This window comes from Dipodomys merriami, unplaced genomic scaffold (genome assembly GCF_024711535.1).
Source record: "Dipodomys merriami isolate MVZ:Mamm:240054 unplaced genomic scaffold, mDipMer1.0.p SCAF_19, whole genome shotgun sequence".
NCBI classification, from domain to species: domain Eukaryota; kingdom Metazoa; phylum Chordata; class Mammalia; order Rodentia; family Heteromyidae; genus Dipodomys; species Dipodomys merriami.
This window is the reverse complement of record NW_027203270.1, coordinates 19,629,855-19,652,911: the sequence shown is the minus strand read 5'-3', so window position 1 is coordinate 19,652,911 and position 23,057 is coordinate 19,629,855. Positions and strand designations below refer to the sequence as shown.

The 23,057-nt window shown below is 40.4% G+C and overlaps 1 protein-coding gene across 5 annotated transcripts in view; it reads right to left on the bottom strand.

The window, feature by feature from the left end:
• The window catches only part of Specc1 (sperm antigen with calponin homology and coiled-coil domains 1), a 252,278-nt gene that overhangs the window by 75,842 nt on the left and 153,379 nt on the right, over positions 1-23,057 (bottom strand). For 4 of the 5 annotated variants that reach the window (XM_070027618.1, XM_070027617.1, XM_070027616.1 and 1 more), the window contains 3 exons: positions 18,966-19,173; positions 14,567-14,640; positions 13,998-14,176 (listed from right to left, as the gene is read on the bottom strand). In XM_070027618.1, coding sequence (XP_069883719.1) covers positions 13,998-14,176; positions 14,567-14,640; positions 18,966-19,173 — 461 coding nt within the window. Of the gene's footprint in view, positions 1-6,445; positions 7,846-13,997; positions 14,177-14,566; positions 14,641-18,965; positions 19,174-23,057 lie in introns of those variants that run through there. The other variant, XM_070027622.1, reaches the window with a different exon arrangement.

Below are 23,057 nucleotides of genomic sequence, written 5' to 3'. Positions count from 1 at the left end.
AAATGTAAAAAAAAAAATGTCATTTATCGTACATATTTAGCTTACTGTCAAAGAACACAACGTATAGGTATGTTCACATGTGTTACAAACCCCAAGGAGCAAACTCAGAGGTTGGAACAATGAAATCTCAGGATTATCCTACATCTAAGGTTTCAGATGTGATTAGGGTTCCACCAATCAAAAAGACTGGAGTGGGACCTGAGTTGAGGAAAAGAAGTAGGGCATGAGGCATTCATTATTGACTGCATATAGACCGTAGCAGGGACAAAATGCCTCTGGTGCTGGGAGCTGCACTGTAGCTATCCAAATGAGTCTGTACCCTCTTGTTATGGTGGAGGCAGCAGGTCCTCCAGTGGTCCAGTTTGGTGTTGTAATTTTAGAAAGCTATTCCTGGAAGCTCAGCTGAGAGTCTGTTTTTTCAGCCCTCCCAACAATTCTTCAGGCCATTGGATACCTTTTTGCCTAAGCAAATTAAAATGCAATCCAGTAGATATTGGCCTCATATGTTGTTTGCCCTCTGAGAGTAAGAACAGTAATTCTGCATGAGGCAAAACATCTAGTCACACCCAATTTTTCTAGTATGTTCTTTGTGTGGTTTTTATTCCAGCACAGATTCATAGGAAGATGGTCTGATTTAATCTACTCATGTGTGGCTTCCTCATGCAGGGTACTTTGGTGTGTCATTTAATCTCCTTGTGAATGAGCCAAAACAAGAGCTCCCAGCCTTCCAGTTACTAAATCACTTCTCTTTTTATTATATCCTATTTCTACAGCTGGTTTTCCAGATGACTAATTTATGAGAATAGCTCAAACAGAATATTTCTGGCAGTATACTGTAATAAGGTCAGTGGAAGTTTAAAGTATTTGTTTCCTGATCTTTTTGAAATTAATCATAAGCTTCTGCAGTTGAATGCACTTGTCCTTAATTTTCTTATCTTCTGAAGTTCTGTAGTCAACACAAACAGAACAAATTTCTGTGAAGCAAAATTTAAAACACTTAAGTCTCTCTGCCCTACACTCTTGACTCCATAGCCATCGTTTGAGTGGGAAAGAATGAGCATATTGAAAATCTCTTTGAAAGAAACTATTAGGCATTTCAGAAATTGTAGAGGGTTGTGTGTTCTTTTGTTAAAATAATCTTTAAAGGTTTGCTGGAAAGAGTTGGTTTTTGTATTTCCCCCTTTGGTTACACAGTGTGATTCGGATGGCAAAACCTGTGAACTCAAATACCTGGAGGCTGAGGCAGGGAGATCACGAGAGCCCAGGAGTTCAAGGCCAGCTGGGCAACATGATGAGACTGTCTCAAAAACAAAACAAACAAAAGCAAGATGATAACTATATACAGAAAGAGGAAGAAACCTGGTTAGGTCTGAGTAGAAAGGAATTCCTTTCAATTCTGTCCCAGTTATTCTCAAGAAGGACTTTAACAAACTGGAACACCTTCTTACCAGTCCATTTAAACGATCTGGAACCAAAGGGTTTCCAAAGAAGATAATTTAAAAATAGTTTAAATTTCATTACTTGTTAATGTATTAGAATGCAGGATCCTATATCCTATAATCACTCCTTTTAGTTATCTAAGTTTCTCTGTGATGTGAAGCATCAAATATTAAATATTAGACCAGAAGAAAACAGCAAGGCTATAAGAAGCATTTTCTAGAACTCCTGCCTTCAGCTATTCATATATAATATTTAATTGATCAATCATTCTGCTTGGCTAGAACAGTAAAAAACAGCAAGAAGAAAGTAAGAAGTTATTCAAGCAGAGAAAAGAAATAACCAGTAATACCCACCCTATATCTGGGGGCATAGCTCAGCTGCTACAATGCCTTCCTAGCAAGTGTAAAGCCTTTGTTCAATCACTAATACCACAAAATAAATACATACTACACCCATATCTACCTACCATATTACATAACTTTGTGTATGGATGTTTATAATCACAAAACCAAGGATGAATTAAAGAAACATTACAAACCAATTAGGAATGCTACTGGTACAGGTTGAGCATCCCAATCAGAAAATATCCAAAACCTGAAAGTTTTTGAATATAGATATGCTGCTACAAGTGAAAAACTCCATACTTGACTTATATGACAAATAGTAGGTAAAACACATGTGCACTGAAAATTAAATTACCTTCAGGCAATGTCTACAAAGTATATATAAAACATCAATAAATTCTGGACAAGACTGGGTCCCCTCCTCCAAGAATCTAATTATGTACATGCAAATAGTAAATAAAATCTTCTGTTCCTAGCATTTCAGGTAAGAGATACTTAATTCACACTTTAGTTTGTGAATATTAAAGCTCAAATTCCTTATCCCAAACTGTCTTAGAATTGTTATAGTTCCAGCATTAAATGAACTACTACATTTCTCCTGTTCCCAGAATCGATAGGAACTATATTCTATAAACAGCATTAAGAAATATCTAAGGACGTAGCCAGGTACATCTTAGGAAAATCATTAAATAGAGGAAAAATGGCAAGTTATCAATAGTGGTTAAACATCATTCAAGGCTCACTACAATCTCTTAAGGCTCATGATGGTAAGCTCTAAAGTTCAACTTGAAAACACAAATAATTTGTGTAGTCATAAATGCCTTCCAAATCCCAAAAGCACAGCTTGCGTGATTTTGTAAATATGAATAAGTACAAACATGCCACCTCTCACTGAGTCTAATGTATGTTTCTCTACAGTAGTTAATGGTTTGTTCTTTCCTTAGATGAAATGGCCTAGGAGCCATGAAATGTTTAGGAGCCATGTTTAAAATAGTAATGAAATATGTTTTTCTACCTACACATATATATAAACTGAAATAACTCATAATTTCAGCAAAATAAATGTATATGCTTATACCTTATGCTGGGAAGACAAAAACACCTAATTTACTTTTCTACAAAAATCTATGTTATTATCCTTTAATCCATAAGAAAGTTCATATATGGTAAATCTGAGATGGCAATCTACCTCTATTTGGCTATGCTTTTGCCAAATTAACTATAATGCACAAATATACTGTGAGAAGCATACAAAAGTTCTGTTTTCTCCTGAAATTTTATTTTAAGTATACCTAGGGAAAAAAACTATCAATATTTACCTCAGTGCTGTTATTTTTATGCAAGAATATGCTCGTAGGAGGTAGCAACTAGTAACCTAAGAACATCAGACAGGAGGCCAGGTACCCTGGGGCATGAACACCAATAGGAGAAGCCTATAACTAGCAAGAGGCAGTACTTCCCACTAACCACAGTCAGACGTGTGTCACCCACTCACTGAATCTATCTTATGTCATAATTCCAATATGTATGTCTGTAATTACTTTTTTTCTTTAAGATTTTCATTTAATCTAATTCAGATTTTTTTTTAATCTAGTGATAGAGCAGGGCTTTCAAATGATATTGCTTTTCTTCTGCATTCACTTCATCAGGATACCACTCGTGCTGTCATCTACTTTGAACCAAACACTTTGTAGATGATATATGTATATGTTTGTGCCAGCACTGGGCATGATGAACTCTGAGCCTCACACTCTCACTCAAGACGGACTCTTCCACTGGAACCACAACTTTACTTCTGGCTTTTTTGCTAGTTAACTGGAGATAAGAGTCTCATGTATTTATTTGCCTGGGCTGGCCTCAAACCTTGATCTTCAAATCTGATCCTCCTGAGTACCTAGGATTATAGGCATGAGCCACTGTTACCTGGCTTGTAGATGATTTTTAAAATATTCAGGCATTAACTCCATTTGGGAACTATCACAGCATAGCACTGCTTCTTTCAAAACTGGAAGATTACATGCTTACAACTGTGAGGCTCTGAACAAATTAATAAAGTCCAGCTCCAGACCCTGGCATGCTTCCTATGACTCCTCTCAGCCCAGCATTGAAGCTTGCTTGGGTCCTTTTCCATCTTCTTTTGCTCACCATCTTGTTTTACACAAAACAAATATCTTAACAGAAGTTTGTTGCTCTACTGTAGACAGGGATCTTAATCCTACATCAAGCTATGTGCTGGTGGCTCACTCCTGTAATCCTAGCTACTCAGGAGGCTGAGACCTGAGGATTGCAATTTTAAGCCAGCCCAGGCAAAAAAGTCCCCATGAGACTCTTATCTCCAATTAACCACTCAAAAACAGCAAGTGGAGCTGTGGCTCAAAGTGGGAGAATACTAGCCTTGAATAAAAGAGCTCAGGGACAGTGCCCAGGCCCTGAGTTCAAGCCCCGTGACCAAAAAAAAATAAAAATAAAAAAATCCTTCATCATTATGATGAAGGATTCTATGCCTGCTGCCAAACAATATATTATAAATTTCACCTTGTAACTTCAGCACTAGTACATAGAACAAGAAAAACAAATCAGATAAGATGGTAATTTGAACACAAACACCTTAACTTCTAAATCTCAACGAAAAGAATCATTGAAACAATGAAAACAGTCTGACATCAACAGTGGAAACTAGGAAAGGGTACTCTCTACATGGTTTACACTTACAAATTCCTTTCTTTTTTGTTTGTACCAGTACTAGGGCTTGAATTTAGGGTCTCTCACTCTTGCTTAGTTTTTTTCACTCATAACTAGTATTCTACCACTTGTGCCATGCCTCCAACTCATACTTTGAAGAATTTCTGCCACATAGAGAGTAAGTGAGGAGGATGGGGTGAAAAGAAAATACCAGCTTAGGCTCAGCGCTGGTGGCTCATGTCTGTAATCCTAGCTATTCAGGAGGTTGAGATCTGAGAATTGCAGTTCAAAGCCAGCCCAGGCAGAAAATTCCGTGAGACTCTTATCTCTAATGAAACACCAGAAAACCAGAAGTAGCACTGTAGCTCAAGTGGTAGAGCACTCGTCTTGAGCTGAAGAACTCAAGGACAGTGCCCAGGCCCAGAGTTCAAGCCCCATGACCGACAAAAGAGAAAAAAAAGAAAAGCTTTTCCCCAGTTTCCTTCCAAAGAAAATGAAGATATGAGAAAACCCTGCAAATAAACCCTATTTTACAAGTCCAAGGCTGGAGAGGAGCATGAAGCACCAAAAGCACACAGTATGGTCCTTACAAAGAATCAGGCACATGAACACTATCCTGAGTATAAAGGGCAGTAGCAAGAAAGGACAGATCAGGAATAATAATAAAGTAGGAATAATATAGATGACAGGCTACACAGAGAAGACTTAGGAAGCTGATTCTCATATTCCTATTTCTCCAAACAGGAGACAGCAAACAGAGCAACTGTACCTATCAGGCACCTATCCCCTCTGTACTCTATCTGAGCTTCAGTTTACCTGAACGAGCCTTCCTACTACTTTAAGATAGTAGATTTGAAGTTTTAGCTATCTAATAGCAGAATCGACAGCTACCAATCTTGGACAAAGGCTAGGAGGTTCTGACCTTTGCTTATCTATTTAAGCAGAAACCTGTCCTGATACAAAGAGTTAAAAGTCTTTTTTTTGGGGGGGGGCATCGGGTCTTGGGGCCTGAACTCTGGGCCTGGGCACTGTCCCTCAGCTCTTCAGCTCAAGGTTAGCGCTCTACCACTTGAGCCACAGCACCACTTCTGGCTTTTTTTTTCTTTTTGCTTATGTGGTGCTGAGGAATCGAACCCAGGGCCTCATGCATGCAAGGCAAGCGCTCTACCACTGAGCCACCTTCCCAGCCCCCAGTTAAAAGTCTTGATCTATAAAAATACTTCAGAACATAAAATTTTGAGACTGTGCTCAAGAGAACACATTTGTAAGTTCATGACAGGAAACAGACATTTGGTTGCATTTACCTTGAAATTCAGTAAAATATGAAAAAAGTAGATGAAAGACGACAATTTAAAATGAAAGACTGACTTTTAAAAATAATAAGGTAATAATCCCACTAAAACACTCTAGCTCAAAAGAGAAAGAAATGAGGGTATATTTGTGAAGGGCTCTCTGAACATGGATAAATTGAACAATGAAAAGGTGAGGCTTCCATCTAGTGAACTAGGAATGGTTGGGGCAGGAAGTGATACTAAATGACTGGCCAGCCACCTGGAAGAGAAAGAACCACCTGTCACACCATATTCAATAAACAAAGGTGACTCAAATACCTGGGCGTGTGTGAATATGCTCATATGTATGTGAAATAAATGAATACAATTTAAAAGACCATTTGAACCCAAATAAAAAAATTCCAGAAGCAGTAAAGGAAAAGGAAAATGCAAATAGAGGATAACATATATAATACTGCAAGAGCATGGTATGTAGCTTAATGCTGGAGTACAAGGATAGACAGAATGGTAGGATATGCAAAATGCTGAATTGAATAAAAAGTGAAAAAAGGACAAAAGAAAAGGAGGAAGGGGAAGGAAATTTTCTGATATTAGATTCAGGGGAAAAAAATAGAACAAAAAGACCTTAAAGTTCCTGCAGAAACATGGCCAGTGATTAATAATCCAACAACAGACTCTTCTAAATAGTATTTATTTAGCACTTCATGAACAATTATAAAAAAACATTTGACAGTACCCATTGTAAAAACATCAAAATGAGTGCAAACACAGCTGTGCACTGTAAGTTGAGCTTGCATTTTTCTTATTGTTTTATTTGAAAACATCCAGTGAGTGAATTGTAAGTCACTCTAAGGCTCTGAGTCCATGTTAAATATCTCCCAGGATACAAATTCAAATCTATTAAGACAATTTCTGTAAGTGTGTAAAGTACTTTTATAGGAAGACATCCACGTCTCTTCTTCTTCTTCTTCAAATTTTTCTAGTGAATGTGTGCTCTCTGATTTGATACCCCAAAATGTCTTCCTGAGTTTGAACACCATTTTTGGTCCTAATTTTCCTTTTATTAGACAGTTGACTTTTGCATTGCCATTTGCATGGTGTAGCCAATAAACCCTCCATTCACAACTCTCACATGGAAATGCAGTAGGTTGTCAGATGGAACTTGTTGAATCAGATATAAATCTTCACAAGTGTATGTACTTCCAAAAGTTTAAAATCATACACTGAATTCTAGACTGCTGTAATTTGCACACTTCTACATTAAAAGTTTCTAAGCTTCCAGAGTAGTTCTACTCATGAGGCTTTCCTTATAAGTTGTCCTTCATCAGTTTTCAGTTTAGTTTCCATTAGCATTGTCACTGTGCATTGTCCCTATCTGGCTAACCATATCCTTTATCATCAACTAAAATGTTTAATCCAACAAAAGAAATCAGGAAATCAAACCACAGTTTAGTGGTTTCTTGTTTCAGATGAGGTAATAAAATAAAACCCAGCTTGAAGAAGGCTCAATGAAGCCTTAACCTAAGGGGGCAGAATGTCTATCTAACTTCTCCGGAATATGGCATCATGCAGAAGGTTTCTTTTTCCACGTGTAGTGTGAATTCCAAGATTACTGGATACTATATTCAGAAGGCAGCTTAAAAATAAACATCAAAAAGAAGAACTTATGCATGGGCTGCATTCACCAATATTTTGAGTATGCTATGCCACTAATCACTTTCAAAACTCTAGTTGCATATAAATTTCTTCCAGAAGACTTGTATTTTTTTCAGAACTTCATTACAGTCTCCCCCCCCAAAAAAAGAAAAAAGAGAATGCTGAATCTTCTGAGGAAAAAAAAAACAAGGAAAATATTTTTTATCATGTAGTAAGTTGAGTCCAAAATGTAGAAAAAAGGAAAAGGAACAACTGTAAATGACTGTGTAAAACATAAATGGCCAAGAAGACAACTGGCTCTTTATAAAGGCTAGTTCCTTCTCTACACAATTCCCCCTTTCACACAGAAATGGCTGTAGTTTCCAATCATGGCAAGGGCTGGGCTGTCTTTCATCCACCAAATGCTCTGCTAGCTGACAGAGACCATGGAGCTGTGAAGATAGAAATGGGGGGAGGGAAGGCTGGTAAAGGAGATACATGAGGCAATGGGATCTTCATTTTAAACTAAACATCAACAGCTTACACTGTCCCACAGGGAGAAGCTAATGTACAGAGTATGGTAACATGCGTTCACTTCTACTCATTGTGAAGTCAGAAGTTTTCAGTTAAGAGAATATATTAGAGACATTATTAGGTACCTTCTACCAGCATTTCTCCAATAAAGAATTATGTGGGTAAAGTAGAAATGTCTAGAATGAAGGTTGGTCCCCTGACATATACAGTTTGTGTTTCCTTCAGTTTTTAAAGCCAAAAACAAAAGGTTCTTCTCTTTTATCAGCATTGAGGTTTGAACTCAGGGCCTTTACTTGCTAAGCATGCCCCCCCCATTTTTTTGCTTTACTTATTTTTCAGATTGGGTCTTGCACTTTTTGCCCAAGCTGGTCTTTATCCCAATCTTCCTGATCTCTGTTTCCTGAGTGGCTGGAACTCATAGGCACAAGCTACCATTCTAGGCCTTAAAAAATACTTTTTATTATTATAGCTCCCAACTCCTAAAGGCTAAGGGAAGCATTTATCCACATTTTCCAAAAACACATCCGTAAGGATGGGGGTCAGATAGCAAGGAAACACACATAGCCCTTAAATTTAACAGAATAGGGCTATCAGAGTAACACATTCAAGACCCTAGATTAGCTCCCCAACATGGAAAAAGTAGAATTATGGAATATATTAGACTATACAATGTCATAACCATATATTTAAATTGAAAAAATAAGTAGTCTTGTCATTGAATGGATTATACCTGCTGAAGTAAATAGGAGATAACCAATTCTCCATTTAGGACCAAATGAAATATCAATAGTCCTGAGAGACATAGGAGCTAAGGTAAAGGTCTAAGAAACCACTGAAGAATCTCCAGGAAATCCCCAGGTTCCTTCCCAAGGGCCAGGGTTTCAGCATCAAAAGAATACCACAGTGACCCAAGAATTTCTATTTCCAATTTGCACACTTCCCCTTCAGCAGCAGCTACAAGACACTTGCTGAGCAGCTGTGAGATGTTAGAGCTCTAAATATGAGGCAGAGGGTGGCACACACATGACGGACGGTAGCGCATAATGTGAAATGTGCACACGTGAGTTAAAAGACAGTTCCAGCAGAGTCTGTGCATGATAGGCCACAATGCTGCTCACCACAGCAGCAGACAGTACATGAAGGAGCCAGTGGGGGTGGGGAGTGGCACAGGCTGAACAAAATTGAATCTGAAACATTCTATCTTGGAAGCAAATGCTGTTACTTAGGAACAAATACTCAGTGCCTTCAATGATGTTGTTCCTTTTACAATGTTTTTGTGGATGCTTGTTGGCATTATATGATAAACACAGTAAGAGCAGGGCAAGTCACTCTAGAAGTAAGAGGTTTTCTGTTTGGAACAAGAGAACCTAACACATAGGTCATTCCCTGCCACTGATCACAAAGCCTGTATCATATGCTGCTTGGCAATATCTTCATCTTTCAATCAATAGGGTTGTTTGTGGCCATGAAATTCTGATGTTGGGCTGCTTGTGTTCTCTGTATCTGTTAGGCTCCTAGGACTCAACTTTGCAGGATTTGAGGTTTTTTTGCTATGGATTTTTTTGGGAGAGAGAGAGGGAGAGAGGGAGAGGAAGAGAGAGAGGGAGAAAGACAGACACAGAGAGAGAGAGAGAGAGAGAGAGAGAGAGAGAGAGAGAGAGAGAGAGAGAGAGAGAGAATGTTTCAATGCCAAGGCTTGAACTGAAGGCCTGGTATTCTTTTTTTTTTTTTTTTTGTCAGTCATGGGGCTTGAACTCTGGGCTTAGGCACTGTCCCTGTGCTCTTCAGCTCAAGGCGAGCGCTCTACCACTTGAGCCACAGCGCCACTTCCCATTTTCTAGTGGTTTATTGGAGATAAGAGTCTCACGGATTTCCCTGCGCAGGCTGGCTTTGAACCGTGATCCTCAGATCTCAGCCTCCTGAATAGCTAGGATTACAGGTATGAGCCACCAGCACCTGGCTAAGGCTCAGATTTCTTGCTCATTGTGTTTTACCACTTCAGTCTAGCTCTTTGCTGGTTAACTGGAGATAAGAATCTCTTGTATTTCCCTGCTTGGGTTAGAACCACAATCCTCCAAGTCTCAGACTCCAGAGTAGCTAGGATTACAGATGTGAGTGACTAGCATCTGTTTTTTTGTTTTTTGTTTTTTTTATTTTTAGGTCCGGCAGTGAGGCCTGAACTCTGGATCTGGGCGCTGTCCCTCAGCTCTTCAGCTCAAGGCTAGCGCTCTACCACTTGAGCCACAGTGCCACTTCCGGCTTTTTTCTTTTTTGCTTATGTGGTGCTGAGGAATCGAACCCAGGGCCTCATTCATGCAAGGCAAGCACTCTACCACTGAGCCACCTTCCCAGCCCTTGGTTTTATTTTTTATTTGCTTGTTGAGGTGATAGGCATTGGACCCAGATTTTCGCACATGCTATGTAAGCAGTCTATCACTCAGCTAGCTACATCTCCAGCCCTAGATCTGATGCTTTAATTTCAAGGAAAGCATTCATTTTAACACCTTTCTTTTAAATGTTCAAAATGGGAAGAAGTCAGAGTGAGAAGTTATCTAAGATACTTTCATCCATTTAATTTACATGTCCAGTAAAACATCACTTTCAGCCTATTGAAATTTCCAGGAGAGAAATATCAAAACTCAAGAGCTATAGCTAAGAATTGGAGATACTGTGTCCAGCCATGAGTCTACCAGAACATTCCTGGAGAGATGGCAGTAGTAGTCACATGGGTATCTACCTATCACACTAGACAAAGCAGACCTGGCTAACCAGTCTCAGAATGGTAGATCTTAAAAGAACCTTGGAACACTAACTACTTAGAGCTCCTCACTTAACACAAGACGGAATCAGGCTTGGGGAGCGAAATTGCTGGTTGGTGGCAAGAATGAGTTCACAGCATTAATTCCTCACACATCTTAATATCAGCTATTCTGATACTAAATTAAATATACCACCCAAGAGTGGTGGTTCATGCCTATAGTCACAGCTACTCAAGGGGTTGAGGTGAAAGGACTACTTGAGTTCATGAGTTTGAGACCAGTGTGGGCAACAGAGTGAAGACATATCTCAAAAGTCAATCAGTTGGATACAGGTGGCTCATGCCTATAATTCTAGCTACTCAGGAAGCTGAGATCTGAGGATTGGGGTTCAAAGCCTGCCTGGGCAGACTCTTATCTGCAATTAACCACAAAAAGGTAGAAGTGGATCTGTAGCTCAGGTGCGAGAATGCTAGCCTTGAGCAAAAAAGCTCAGGAAAGCTGGGTGCTGTTGGCTCATGCCTGTAATCCCAGCTACTCAGGAGGTCGAGATCTGAAGATCATAGTTTGAAGACAGCCTAGACAAGAAAATCTATAAGACTCTTACTGCCAATAAACTACTCAGAAAAAGTAGGAAGTGGTGCTGTGGCTCAAATGGTAGAGCACTAGCCTTGAGCACAAAGAGGCTCAGAGACAGTGCCCACGCCCTGAGTTCAAGCCCCAGGACTGGCAAAAAAAAAAAAGCAGCTCAAAAAGCAGTTCAAGGGCTGGGGAGGTGGCTCAGTGGTAGAGCACTTGCCTTGCATGCATGAGGCCCTGGGTTCGATTCCTCAGCACCACATAAGCAAAAAGAAAAAAGCCGGAAGTGGCACTGTGGCTCAAGTGGTAGAGTGCTAGCCTTGAGCTGAAGAGCTGAGGGACATGCCCAGGCCCAGAGTTCAGGCCCCACGACCGGACCCAAAAAAAAAACAAAAAACAGTTCAAGCCCCACGACCAGCACACACACAAAAAAGTCAATCAATTAATCAAATCTTTGAAAATACTATGGGACTAGAGATCATTAATAAGTTAAATAATATGGGGCTTTGTTTTAAAGACTGAGTTTAATTTAGTAACAGGTACTACTTTAGGTTCATGCCCAGGCTCTTCATTTTCCAGCCAATAGCCAGACTGGGTAACAAGTCATATATGCACTTACACAATAATGAGAACACGAATCAGTTAACCCTATGTTATGGTCAAGGTGCTTTTTGGGTGCTCTTACCTTCTCTTAGTTGTGTTTGGAGGACCTCATCAGAGAATGTTCTGCAAGTTCTTTGGCTGAGGCTGAACCAAGAATGACCTTTGAGTTCTTATGAGATGACTGTCAAAGTCAAATAGAGTGTCAGTCAAGAACTCATTCAGCCAAGATGGAAGCACTAGGTTGCTGCAGGAGTCTGAGGGGGTAGGCTGCTTTCCATTCTTGCTCATGTAGGTTCAGGAGCGAGCTGGGCCATCAATGAGTAATTTTCATATAGTCAACATTTAGAGGGGGCAGCTTGTGAAAGAAGGGCAAAATCAGACACGAAACCATCACCAGCAATGGTCCGATGTCCTGTCAAGGACAATGACAGGCAAGAAACAACCTGATGCCTAATGTTTTGACTGTACCAACAGTGAAGTTTTGAAAGGTTTTGTGAGAAGGGACTAAACTGCTAGGAGTAGGTTTATTAATTGCCAGAAAATAAGAGAAACATTCTGTATTGAGGAGAGAAAAATTTGAAGGTGTAGAATATAACATATGGAGCCCTAAACTGTTATGATACACAGAGAGATTTCCTGTTACATTAGAACTTAAGCCAGTATCTTAAAATCTATATAAGAGATGCAAAAATCTCATAATAAATAAATAAATAAATAAATAAATAAATAAATAAATAAATAAATAAATAAATAAATAAATCTCTTATGGATAGCACAAAACTCAGGGCTTGCCTTCAACTACTTAACTTTAAAGGTTAAAACTTGGTTCCTCTTCCAAAGACATATGATATAGAAGCAAGACAAATAAACAAACAAGCAGACATAAAAACAAACTAGAAAGAGGAGGATGCTATCTCAGCAGTGAATACCGTGAAATCTCCTTTTCCTAGTTGCCTACTTTTGCTTAAAATTCATTCACATCCTTTGGTGGCCACAGGGGAGAGGTGTGTGCCTGAAATAAGGACTGGCTTTTCAAGAGTAAATTGTGGGCCTGGCAATATTAGTCTTTCTCCAGAGGCCATTTAATGCAAAGCATCATGAACAATGGGAAGACGGATTACTTGAAGAAAGTTTGATGGGACAATCAAAATGGAATTCTGAAAAGTCTTTCCTAATTGCATGAAATTCATGACCCCAAGGCTCAGAAGCAAGTGAGTAAGCAACCCCACTGATTATGAAAAACAGAAGGATTAGGACAAAGTATACAGAACAACATTCAGATCCTGTTGAATCTGATTTTAAAAGACTTCATTTCATATTTCCAGAATCTCAACATTAAGACAATTGACTGAGGCCAGGGGAGTGAGGGGAAATAACAGTGCTAAATGAAAGCCTAAAATACTGTTTACAATCTTGTCCATAAAACTCATTTCAATTTTAAGTAACGTTGAGCTCTTTGGGACATTTTTGTCTTAGACACATTGCTCTTATACATTGCTGCTCAACATAACCTTTGGGCTAATAATTTATGTGGTATCCCACCCATCCCATCCTAAGACCAGAAAGGCAAGTCAGGCATGGAGGGTGCCCTTGTTTTGTACATTTATCCTTTTGAATAAAGTGGATTATGTCAAGGCCTTTTTAAATAGTCTGTAGGGATTGCCAGTCAGGCAAAAGTCCTCCTCGGCCTTTATCTGGTGGCAGTTTCCCTTGAGAGATTCCAGCTTTACCCTCTCCAGCAAACCTATGCAAGTGAGTATTTATGACATGTGCACCCCTACACTAATAAAATACTAAAATCTAATGGATATCCCAGACATCACATCCATTCTTTTCTATGTTTGCCTGGAACTTTTTCTTCACATACAAGCGAGGAAAAGATATTTTCAACATCTGAAGCTAAAGCATGGCAGTGACTGAGCCCTGGATGGAACATTCTAGCAGTATAGGGACAGTGGGTAGTAGTAAACTGAACCTGTAAAAGAAATAATAAACCTGGCACAAAGCAACATAAATGAAAGCATCCCATTTCCCCACAACACAGCCCCATGCACAGAGATTAAGTGAGAAGCTAAGCGCTGTCCAAGTGCATGTCACACTCACACAGAGGTATGGTTCTGCCTGGGACCCACCTGCTGTGTCCCTGAATGTCCCCCAGCTCCTTCTGCAGCCTGGCATTCTTCTCCTCTTCCTCCAGCAGCCTCCTTTTCACCGTGCGAAGCTCCTGCTGGGCTTCACACTTTATGTCATTGGCCACCACTACTGCAGTCTGCAGGTCTGCCTGGAACCTCCTCCACTCCTCTGTCTCCTCCTGCAAATGTGAGTCCACAGATGCTTCAGACACAGGACAGGTATGCAGGGCTGGCAGCTAGGCAGGGGCTCTCCAACCCCCACATCAGACAGAAAAAAAATAGCTAGCAATAAGGCCCTGCGTTAATAGTGTCTCAGAGGAGACAGAGACGCAGGCGGGAACTCCAGTTTTACGTCACAAAGTTCTCCATCTTAAAACTAGAATTGCTTTCCTTTTACTTTCTGCCATTAGAAAGAATGTGCAGTTCAGAGCCAGGCTACAGAAGTGTTCCGTGAGAAAGTGGCTAGACAGAGTACTGGTGTACTTTCCCAGTGCCTCCACACTATGACAGGAGTAATGTTCAGTGACTTGACAGAGGAGGCTTCCTCCCTGGCTGTAATCCACACTCACCTTTATCTGCTTTGTCAGGGTCTTGAGCTGCCGTTCTAGGTCTGACTTCTGCTCCTCCAGTTTGATCACATTGCCTAGAAATAAATGATTCAGACAGGATTTGGAACACTGCAAGATACCTGAAAGATGGGAAGCTGTGTGGCAATGGAAGCCATCACAGGCTTGCAAACCTGTCCTGAACGTCTATGCTAAACTCGGTTCTGAATACCTGCAAAGGAGGAACTGGAAGTGAGATATGTCTAAGCAGGGAACAGGAAGATGTGGGAAGTTAAATGGTGCTTACTTAGGTTCTATACTCAGGAAACAAGTTGTACCACCATGCAGCACTATAGAGGAAACCTTAACAGTCATTCACATTTACCCTGAGTTCCTGGCTATTTACACACAAGCATCCTGAGTGGCTTTTACTGTTAGGAGGGTCTAAGCTCTTACAACTGTAAAGTCTGCCTCTAGGATTGTAGTTCCTACGCACAAGCAGAACTCAGAATCTTGTGGCACATTTCAAAGGCACAGATGGGCCTGGCCCCAGCTCTAGACCCACTAGCTCAGAATCTCCAAGGGCAGCCAGAATGCAAGCCTATGTTTACTGACAGCTCCACAGGTGGCCTGACTATGTCTCTCTAATTAAGAACAATTCCCACTGTCTCTGTCCTTCTCTCTGCTTCCAATTCTCTCCACATTACTACCAGAGCCATTTAAACATAAAACTCCTCACATAAGCCGCTTGGTTACAATTCTCTGATCAAGAACAGTAGTTATCTATTTTGGATGTGAGTCAGAATCACAAGAGAAGGTTTTAAAAGAATCCCTCTGCTCACATCCTACTCTAGCACTTGTGAATCAGCACGTGGGGCAGAGAAGTTGTGTTTGGGATGAGAATTGCAGAACCTTCCATCATTTTTTATTGTTCTGTTGCTCTGAAGGAAATCATGGAAAGCAATGACTAGTCTAACTGAAGTTGAGTGTCCCTGGTTCTCCTGACACAATATAGCTTAATAATACCTTCATATTCCTAAGAGACGTTTAAAGCCTCTCAGAAGATTGTGTTATTTTCTATCTTGATTATATTATAAATATAACCTCTGGAGGTAGACTTGAAATGTGTTCTGGGTTGGTTTTCATTGTTGTTGTTGGTGGTGGTGGTGTGTGTGTCTGGGCTGACTTCTAAGGATTTAGGGACAATTCAACCATATTCTCAACAGTAATATATCACAAAAACACAAATAAAAAAAGACAGGACTCTCCTATGACTGATTCTTTTCAAAAGTGGGGCTATGTCTGGCATTACAGAGGAGGAAGGTCTGAATTAGGTCCTCAGGCACAACTACTGAGTCTGGGTGGTTCTAAGCACAGCTTTACTGCATGTTGTTATGTCTGATGAAGAATGTGACATGATACTACATGATTCATCCAGACACAGCACACTGTCACTTCTCACTACTCATGGAAGTTACTTAAAATCACCAAGCTCACTCAGCTAGCAAACACTGTGCTGTGGCTCCCAGAAGAAATACAGAGTCCGGTTCCAAAGAGCCTCTGGTCACATTTTTCATGAACTGAAATGTCATTTGTGTTATATAGGTTTGTTTGCTAATGCCTTTGTAAAACAAACTAGTCATATTAGTGTCAGAAGCCCACTCCTCCTACTTCATTGCAGTATTGAACACGGGTGTCGTGTGTGTGTGTGTGTGTGTGTGTGTGTGTGTGTGTGTGTGTGTGCGTGCATGCGCGCGCGCACGCAAGTCCTAGGACTTGACTAAGGGCCTGGGTGAGCTTTTTGGCTCAAGGCTAGCACTCTACCACTTGAGCTACAGCTCTACTTCAGCCTTTTGGGTAGTTAATTGAAGATAAAAGAGTCTCATGAATTTTTCTACCTGGACTGGCTTTGAACTGCAATCCTCAGCCTCCAAGTAGCTAGGAGTACAGGTGTGAGCGATCAGCACCTGGCTTGAACAGGTATGTTTTTTAAACATTTTTTTCCTGTAGCATCCTGGTCTGAAGAACTTTTCTGTGCCTTAAGTGTTTCCTCTTCCATGCCTTATGGGCTTGCAATGCTAATGGATAAAACAGTTTCCCTACCCTGAGCAAAGTGAGTGTGAATTTCTTTGGTTGGGGCAGTGCTACAACTGCTGTCCCTACACTTGTTTTTGTTTTGGTCTTCATCTCATGAATCCACAAACACTCTTTTCCAGGCTCACCATATATGAAAGACATTAGCATTTTCCAGAGAAGCTTTGTGCTCAGATTGGCAAATTTTCTCTTCCTCTGTCTAGATGCTCTGAATTGTTGAAGTCATGCCCAACAGCACAAGCACTCAGGCCTAAACCAAGCTTACTGAACACATGCATTTCTCCAATGGCATATCACAGGCTTTCTTGGACTTGGGGACAATAGACAGCACTCAGTACTGTGCTTGAGGCCATTTCAAAAACAAGCAAAAACAACTGCCAGAATCATGGCACCAAATGGGCCACAAAAGGGCACATGAACACTGTATCAGAACTGAGACAAGACCACAGAGCTCTCTTGGCCTAGTTCTGTGTGGGAACATTAAGTGATGGATGACTAACTTTTCAACTTTTCTGTACATGTCTGAAAATAACCAGGAGGACACTGTCAGTACTGATTTCTGGGTAACAAATTTTAGTGAGTAGATAAATTCATGAATACAGAATTTTTAGTAATGAAGATCAACTGTACATGTCAGAGAACTTCTCAGGTAATTAAACTATTTTTAGTACTAGTTATCACTATTTAAATCTTCATGTATTAATCATAAGTTGCAAAAGCATTAGATGTGATAATTTGATAAGGATAAGTGCAGGCAATGTTTAATAATAATAACAAAATTCTTTCCCCATTCAAAGCATATATTGATGCCTCTTCAGGAATAAAATGGCCAACACATTCAGGTTATTTGATATCTTACCACTACTAGGACACATGCTGGATTGTTTGCTCTCTTAGATTATGGATCCATACTGTTTGTTTCACTCTGAACATCTATCACTCAACCCTCAATCCATCAGATTCAAGACAACACACTGTCAATACTCCACAACTGCAGGAAACAATAACCCCTCAAACCCTTAGGAAAACTCAAGTCACAGCTGAACACAAAGTGGAGTTGGTCAACTGGGATACAGGCAGTTGAGTGGCTCTGTCACACAAGGTAAACTCAACACAACTAAATACAGATTTGTCTCTTTTTTCAGTCACCAATGCCTTAACCTTTTTAAGAGATGACTGATTATTTTGTTTTCTTTTTCAGTGGTACTATGACTTGAACTCAGAACCTTATACTTGCTAGGCAGGTATTCCATTATTTGGACCATGTCCTCAGCCTTTTTTGCTTTAGCTATTTGTCAGATAGGGTCTTCCTTTTTGTCTGGCCTGAACTGGACCTCAAGCCTCCTATTTATGCTTCTCACATTGGTAAGATAACAGATTCTTATTGATTGATATACGATCTCACCATTTTTTGTCTGGGCTGGCCTCACACCACAGACCTTCCAATTTCAGCCTCCTGAATAGCTAGTATTACAGTCATGAGCCACCAATCCCAGCTAGGGATTACTGAATTTTCTTTTTTTAATTTGTATTTATTTTTGTCAGTCATGGGGCTTGAGCTCTGGGCCTGGGCGCTGTCCCTCTTCAGCTCAAGGCTAGCACTCTATGCCACAACACCACTTCCGGTTTTCTGGTGGCTTATTGGAGATAAGAGTTTCACATGGAAGTGGTGCTGTGGCTCAAGTTGGTAGAGCACTATCCTTGAGCTAAAGAGCTCAGGGACAGAGCTGAGGCCCAGAGTTCAAGCCCCATACCAGACCAAAAAAAAAAAAAAAGAGTTTCACAGACTTTCCTGCCTGGGCTGGCTTTGAACCGCGATCCACAGAACTCAGCCTCCTGAGTAGCTAGAATTATAGGCGTGAGCCACCGGCGCCCAGCTTATTACTGAATTTTCTTTAAAGTGCTGGTACTAAGGTTTGAACACTGGGCCTCACATTCTTGCTTTTTTTTTTTTTTTTTTTGATTCCCTCACTCTCTCCCAGTCCCTCCTTTTTTACTTCCCCCCACCCCCAGGGCTAGCACTCTACCACTTAAGCCATACTCCCACTTCTGGCTTTTTGATGGTTAATTGGAGATAGAATTCTCACACTTTCCTGCCTAGGCTTTGAACCTCAATTTTCAGATCTAAGTCTCCTGAGTAGAAGGATTATGAATATGAACTACTAGCATTTGACAAGTTTAATTCTTCTTGGGAACACTCAAAGGAGTGACATCATATATCCTAGCCAACACATATCCTTACAAACTCTTCCATGTTACTTATTTCTACATTTCTTTATCACTGAAGTAACACCAGGTGCATACTTCACCTGCATGTAACTTCACTTACTTTCTAGCTCACTAATGAGTTGATTATTGTGTAGCTTCACGGCCCGGTGCTGCTCCACCTGATCTTCCAATTCAAATATGGTTTCTTTCATGTCTTTGATCTCTGCATCACTCTCTGATGCTTTCTCTTGCAGTTTCAGGCTGGTTCTGCTCAACTGTTCCGCTTGATGATCACAGATCTCCTTCAGGTAAGAATAATCCTTTTCCATCTAGGAAAAAAGGAACATTGTCAGGTCAGTTTTTGGGTTTTTTTTTTTTTTTTTTGTCAGTTGTGGGGCTTGAACTCTGGGCCTGAGCGCTGTCCCTCAGCTCTTCAGCTCAAGGTTAGCACTCTACCACTTGAGCTACAGTGCCACTTCTGGTTTTCTGGTGGTTTATTGGAGATAAGAGATTCATGGACTTTCCTGCCCAGGCTGGCTTTGAACCATGATCCTCAGATCTTAGCCTCCTGAATAGCTAGGATTACAGGTGTGAGCCACTGGTACCCGGCTTGTCAGGCCAGTTTAACAACAACAAAGTTTCTTCACAGATCAGCAGCAAGGCTCACTCACAAAGTAGGTATGTTCAGAGAAACACAATTGTCCAAATGAATGGATTCTGTGCCCCTTATATTTAAATACCCTTCTTCCCAACCCTGGAGCGGAAGAGAGTTTCTTAGGAGGCTCTAGAATCACACTGACAGGAGAGTGACCTCCTGTGGTAGCTCTAGCTCAATTCATTGCAGAGCAGCGCCCTCTGCTGGTAATATACAGTCTATGAAGCCAAGCTGATCTGCATATCCCATCTCCTCAAAGAAGACCTTTGTGGTTAGTGTTTCTTTGGATGAATAAAATACAAGTGTGTCAGAAAGCATAGTATACGGAAATATGCGCGCACCCTACACAGAGAAGTAGCATAGCGCAGTTATTTCCATGTTGCACTTCAATTATACACTTGTAAATGACACAAACACTCCAAGTAACAAGAAAACCATGTACCTACCCATACTTAACCATAGTTAAATTTTGTTGTATTTGCTAACTCTTTTTTTTTTTTTTTTGTCAATTGTGGGGCTTGAACTCAGGGCCTGGGCACTGTCCCTGATCCTCTTTGTGCTCAAGGCTAGCACTCTACCACTTGAACCACAGCAGTACTTCTGGTTTCTGAGTTGTTAATTGGAGATAAGAGTCACTAGGACTTTTCTGCCCTGGATGGCTTCAAACTGCAATCCTCAGATCTCAGACTCCTGAATATCTAGGATTAGAGGTGTGAGCCACTGGCACCCAGCCTGCTAAATCTTTTTTTTTTTTTTTTTGTCGGTCGTGGGGCTTGAACTCTGGGCTTGGGCGCTGTCCCTTAGCTCTTCAGCTCAAGGCGAGCACTCTACCACCTGAGCCACAGCACCACTTCCAGTTTTCTAGTGTTTTTTTTGGAGATATGAGTCTCACGGACTTTCATGCCCGGGCTGGCTTTGAACCGCGATCCACAGATCTCAGCCTCCTCAGTAGCTAGGATTACAGGTGTGAGCCACTGGTGCCCGGCTCAGCCTGCTAAATCTTAATTCAACAAGATTTGTTACACTTCAATCTTCCATCCCTCTTCTGAGAGTGACAGACATATTAAAATTGATGTGTGGTCATGATAACACAGTACTGTTTGGAATATTTAAAATTTTACACAAATGATAAATTGTATTATGGCTTCCCAGAATACTGTAATAAACTGTAAAGCATAATACACAATATGCTTTTTTCCTGTACCGTACAATGCTTATTATGCTCACGTAACTTGTTAACTGTGGTGGGATGCATCCAGTAGATAATACTGCATGAGGTCGTTCCTGTAATTGCTGTATATTAGTATTCAAGTATGAATATATTATGAAAAATCATACAGTGAGTATTATTGTTCTAGTCCTTTAATACTCAGCATTTAAAGTATCTTAGAAAATCAAAGCTTAATATGCAATAGATTTCTTGCTAGATTTTTTTTAGTGGTGGCGCTATACTATACAGTTGGGTTTTTTGTTTTGATCAATTGCATTTCACGTGCAAAACCTTCTGGCTATAAACTCTATGGGAAAAGGGACCTTGTCTGCTTCATTCATTACTGTATTCTCTGCACCTGCAGTGTCAGACACAGAGGAGGCACTAAATAAAGATGGATGACTGAACTATCACTAAAGTCTTTTTCACTCAGGAAGTTGGGATGGATGGTAGGGAAAGGGAACGGTAGAGGGAGAGGAAGGAAGAGGGATGGATGGGGGGACAGAGGGAAATAAGGAGGGAAGAAGGGAACAAATATGATACAGCAGCAGCACTGCCTGTATTAAGGGTTAGCACTGCTGTGTGAAACTAGTATTTCAACTACAGAAGTGTGTGTGTGTCTCTGTATTGCATCCTAAAATAATCACTGTAGGCTGTGATCAGAAAAGTTTGAAAGGTGCCGAATGATGAAAATGGCTCAGGTTGCAAATTCTAGAGCCAATAAAGCCAGGGTTTAAATCTCAATTCCACCAAATCAAGCCTTCTATTCTTTTAATATCCCTATCTCAGTTTCTTCATCTGAACAATAAGGGCAACTCAATAAAATAATGTTACTTACAGAGTTTATCACAGTTCCTAGAACAGAGTAAGCCCTTAATAGAAGCCATTCTTTCTCCCAAAATGGCTTATGTCTTATGTGTATATAAGACAGAATAATATAAATAAGTCTATTTGATCAAGAAAATCATAATTTGTGGAAAAGGCCATAAGTCCTACATCCCAATAATAGCTACTTTCCATGAAATAGATGATGATTTTAAGGAGCAAGAGTTGCTGCACTTTAGTTACTAGAAGGCTGGTGTCTCAAAGCAGCAACAGAAGGCTTTGAGTCCCACATGCGGAGGCAGCCAGTGTAGCTTTCTGCAGAGCTGGCTGGCTAACTCTGTGTCCTGGAATCTTCAGCCAGAAGCATATCACTTGGAGTCCAGTACTGTGTATATGACTGTTTGGGATTGCTGTGGGTTCAAAATAAATTTACAGAATAGAATGAGGGACTAATGGTTGGGAGGCAGATTAAATCACTTGAAAAGAAATAGCTAATCAAGATACATTGTATTCACAAACTGCTTTGTTAGTATCCATAAGCTGCTTTGTTAAATGGCAAAAAATTCTATATATATCCTACAAAATGAGGAAAAGTGAGGGAAGGGGTGGGTTGGGAGGGATGGGTGAAAATATTGAAAGAGGTGACACTGATCAAGACACACCATGTTCATAAACTGCTTTGCTGAATGGCAACTCCTTTGTACAATTACTTAAAGATAATAAAACTATTTTTTAAAGAAACAGCTGGGACCAAACCCCTATACTTCCATTATCATTAACAGAGTTCTAGGCTGCCTTTTTGTGTCATGAACATCTCTACTGGCAGCTAAGGCAAACTTGTGAATTCAGCTTTTCTGTACATTAAACACTGACATCCAGCAACATAGTTTAAAATGTCTCTCATGAAAAGAGAAATCACTGTAGGCATCACACATCTTTAAAAATCAAATGGAGCCATTGAAACTGCATTACAGACAGATCCAAACCAATATTCCAGGATACCTGAGCATCCCAGAGCGGGCAATGAGAGCCCACCTGACTGAGGCAATTACCAAAAGCAGCGGGCCACAGAAGCTGTTCTGTGATCTGCCAATCAAACCCAGCTAGAATCTAAGCAAGTGTCACCACTTTCATCCAGCTTATCAAACACTGACTGAACTTGGAGAAAAATACTATCACTGGCTAGGTGCTACAAGAAACACTTGGAAATAAATGTGTGCAGGAGATTTGATGAGAAATGTTCTCGGAATCCTCATAGTGGGAGAGTCAAGGTAGAATCTGAGAGAGACAAAACTGTGAAGTTCTTACATGAAGAACAGAGCTAATGCCTCAGGAGTTCCCAACTGAGAATGCTCTCTGGTACCCTGTTCATAAAGGGAAGACCTGGGCCTTCATTTTCCTGATGGAGTAGATATGGGATGTCATGACTTCTTGGCAAGAATGAATCCTAGACAGACACTTTAGTTGGGTGCATTCAGCAGCTATTACAGAACAGTGTGCTTCAGAACACTGTGATGCCACAT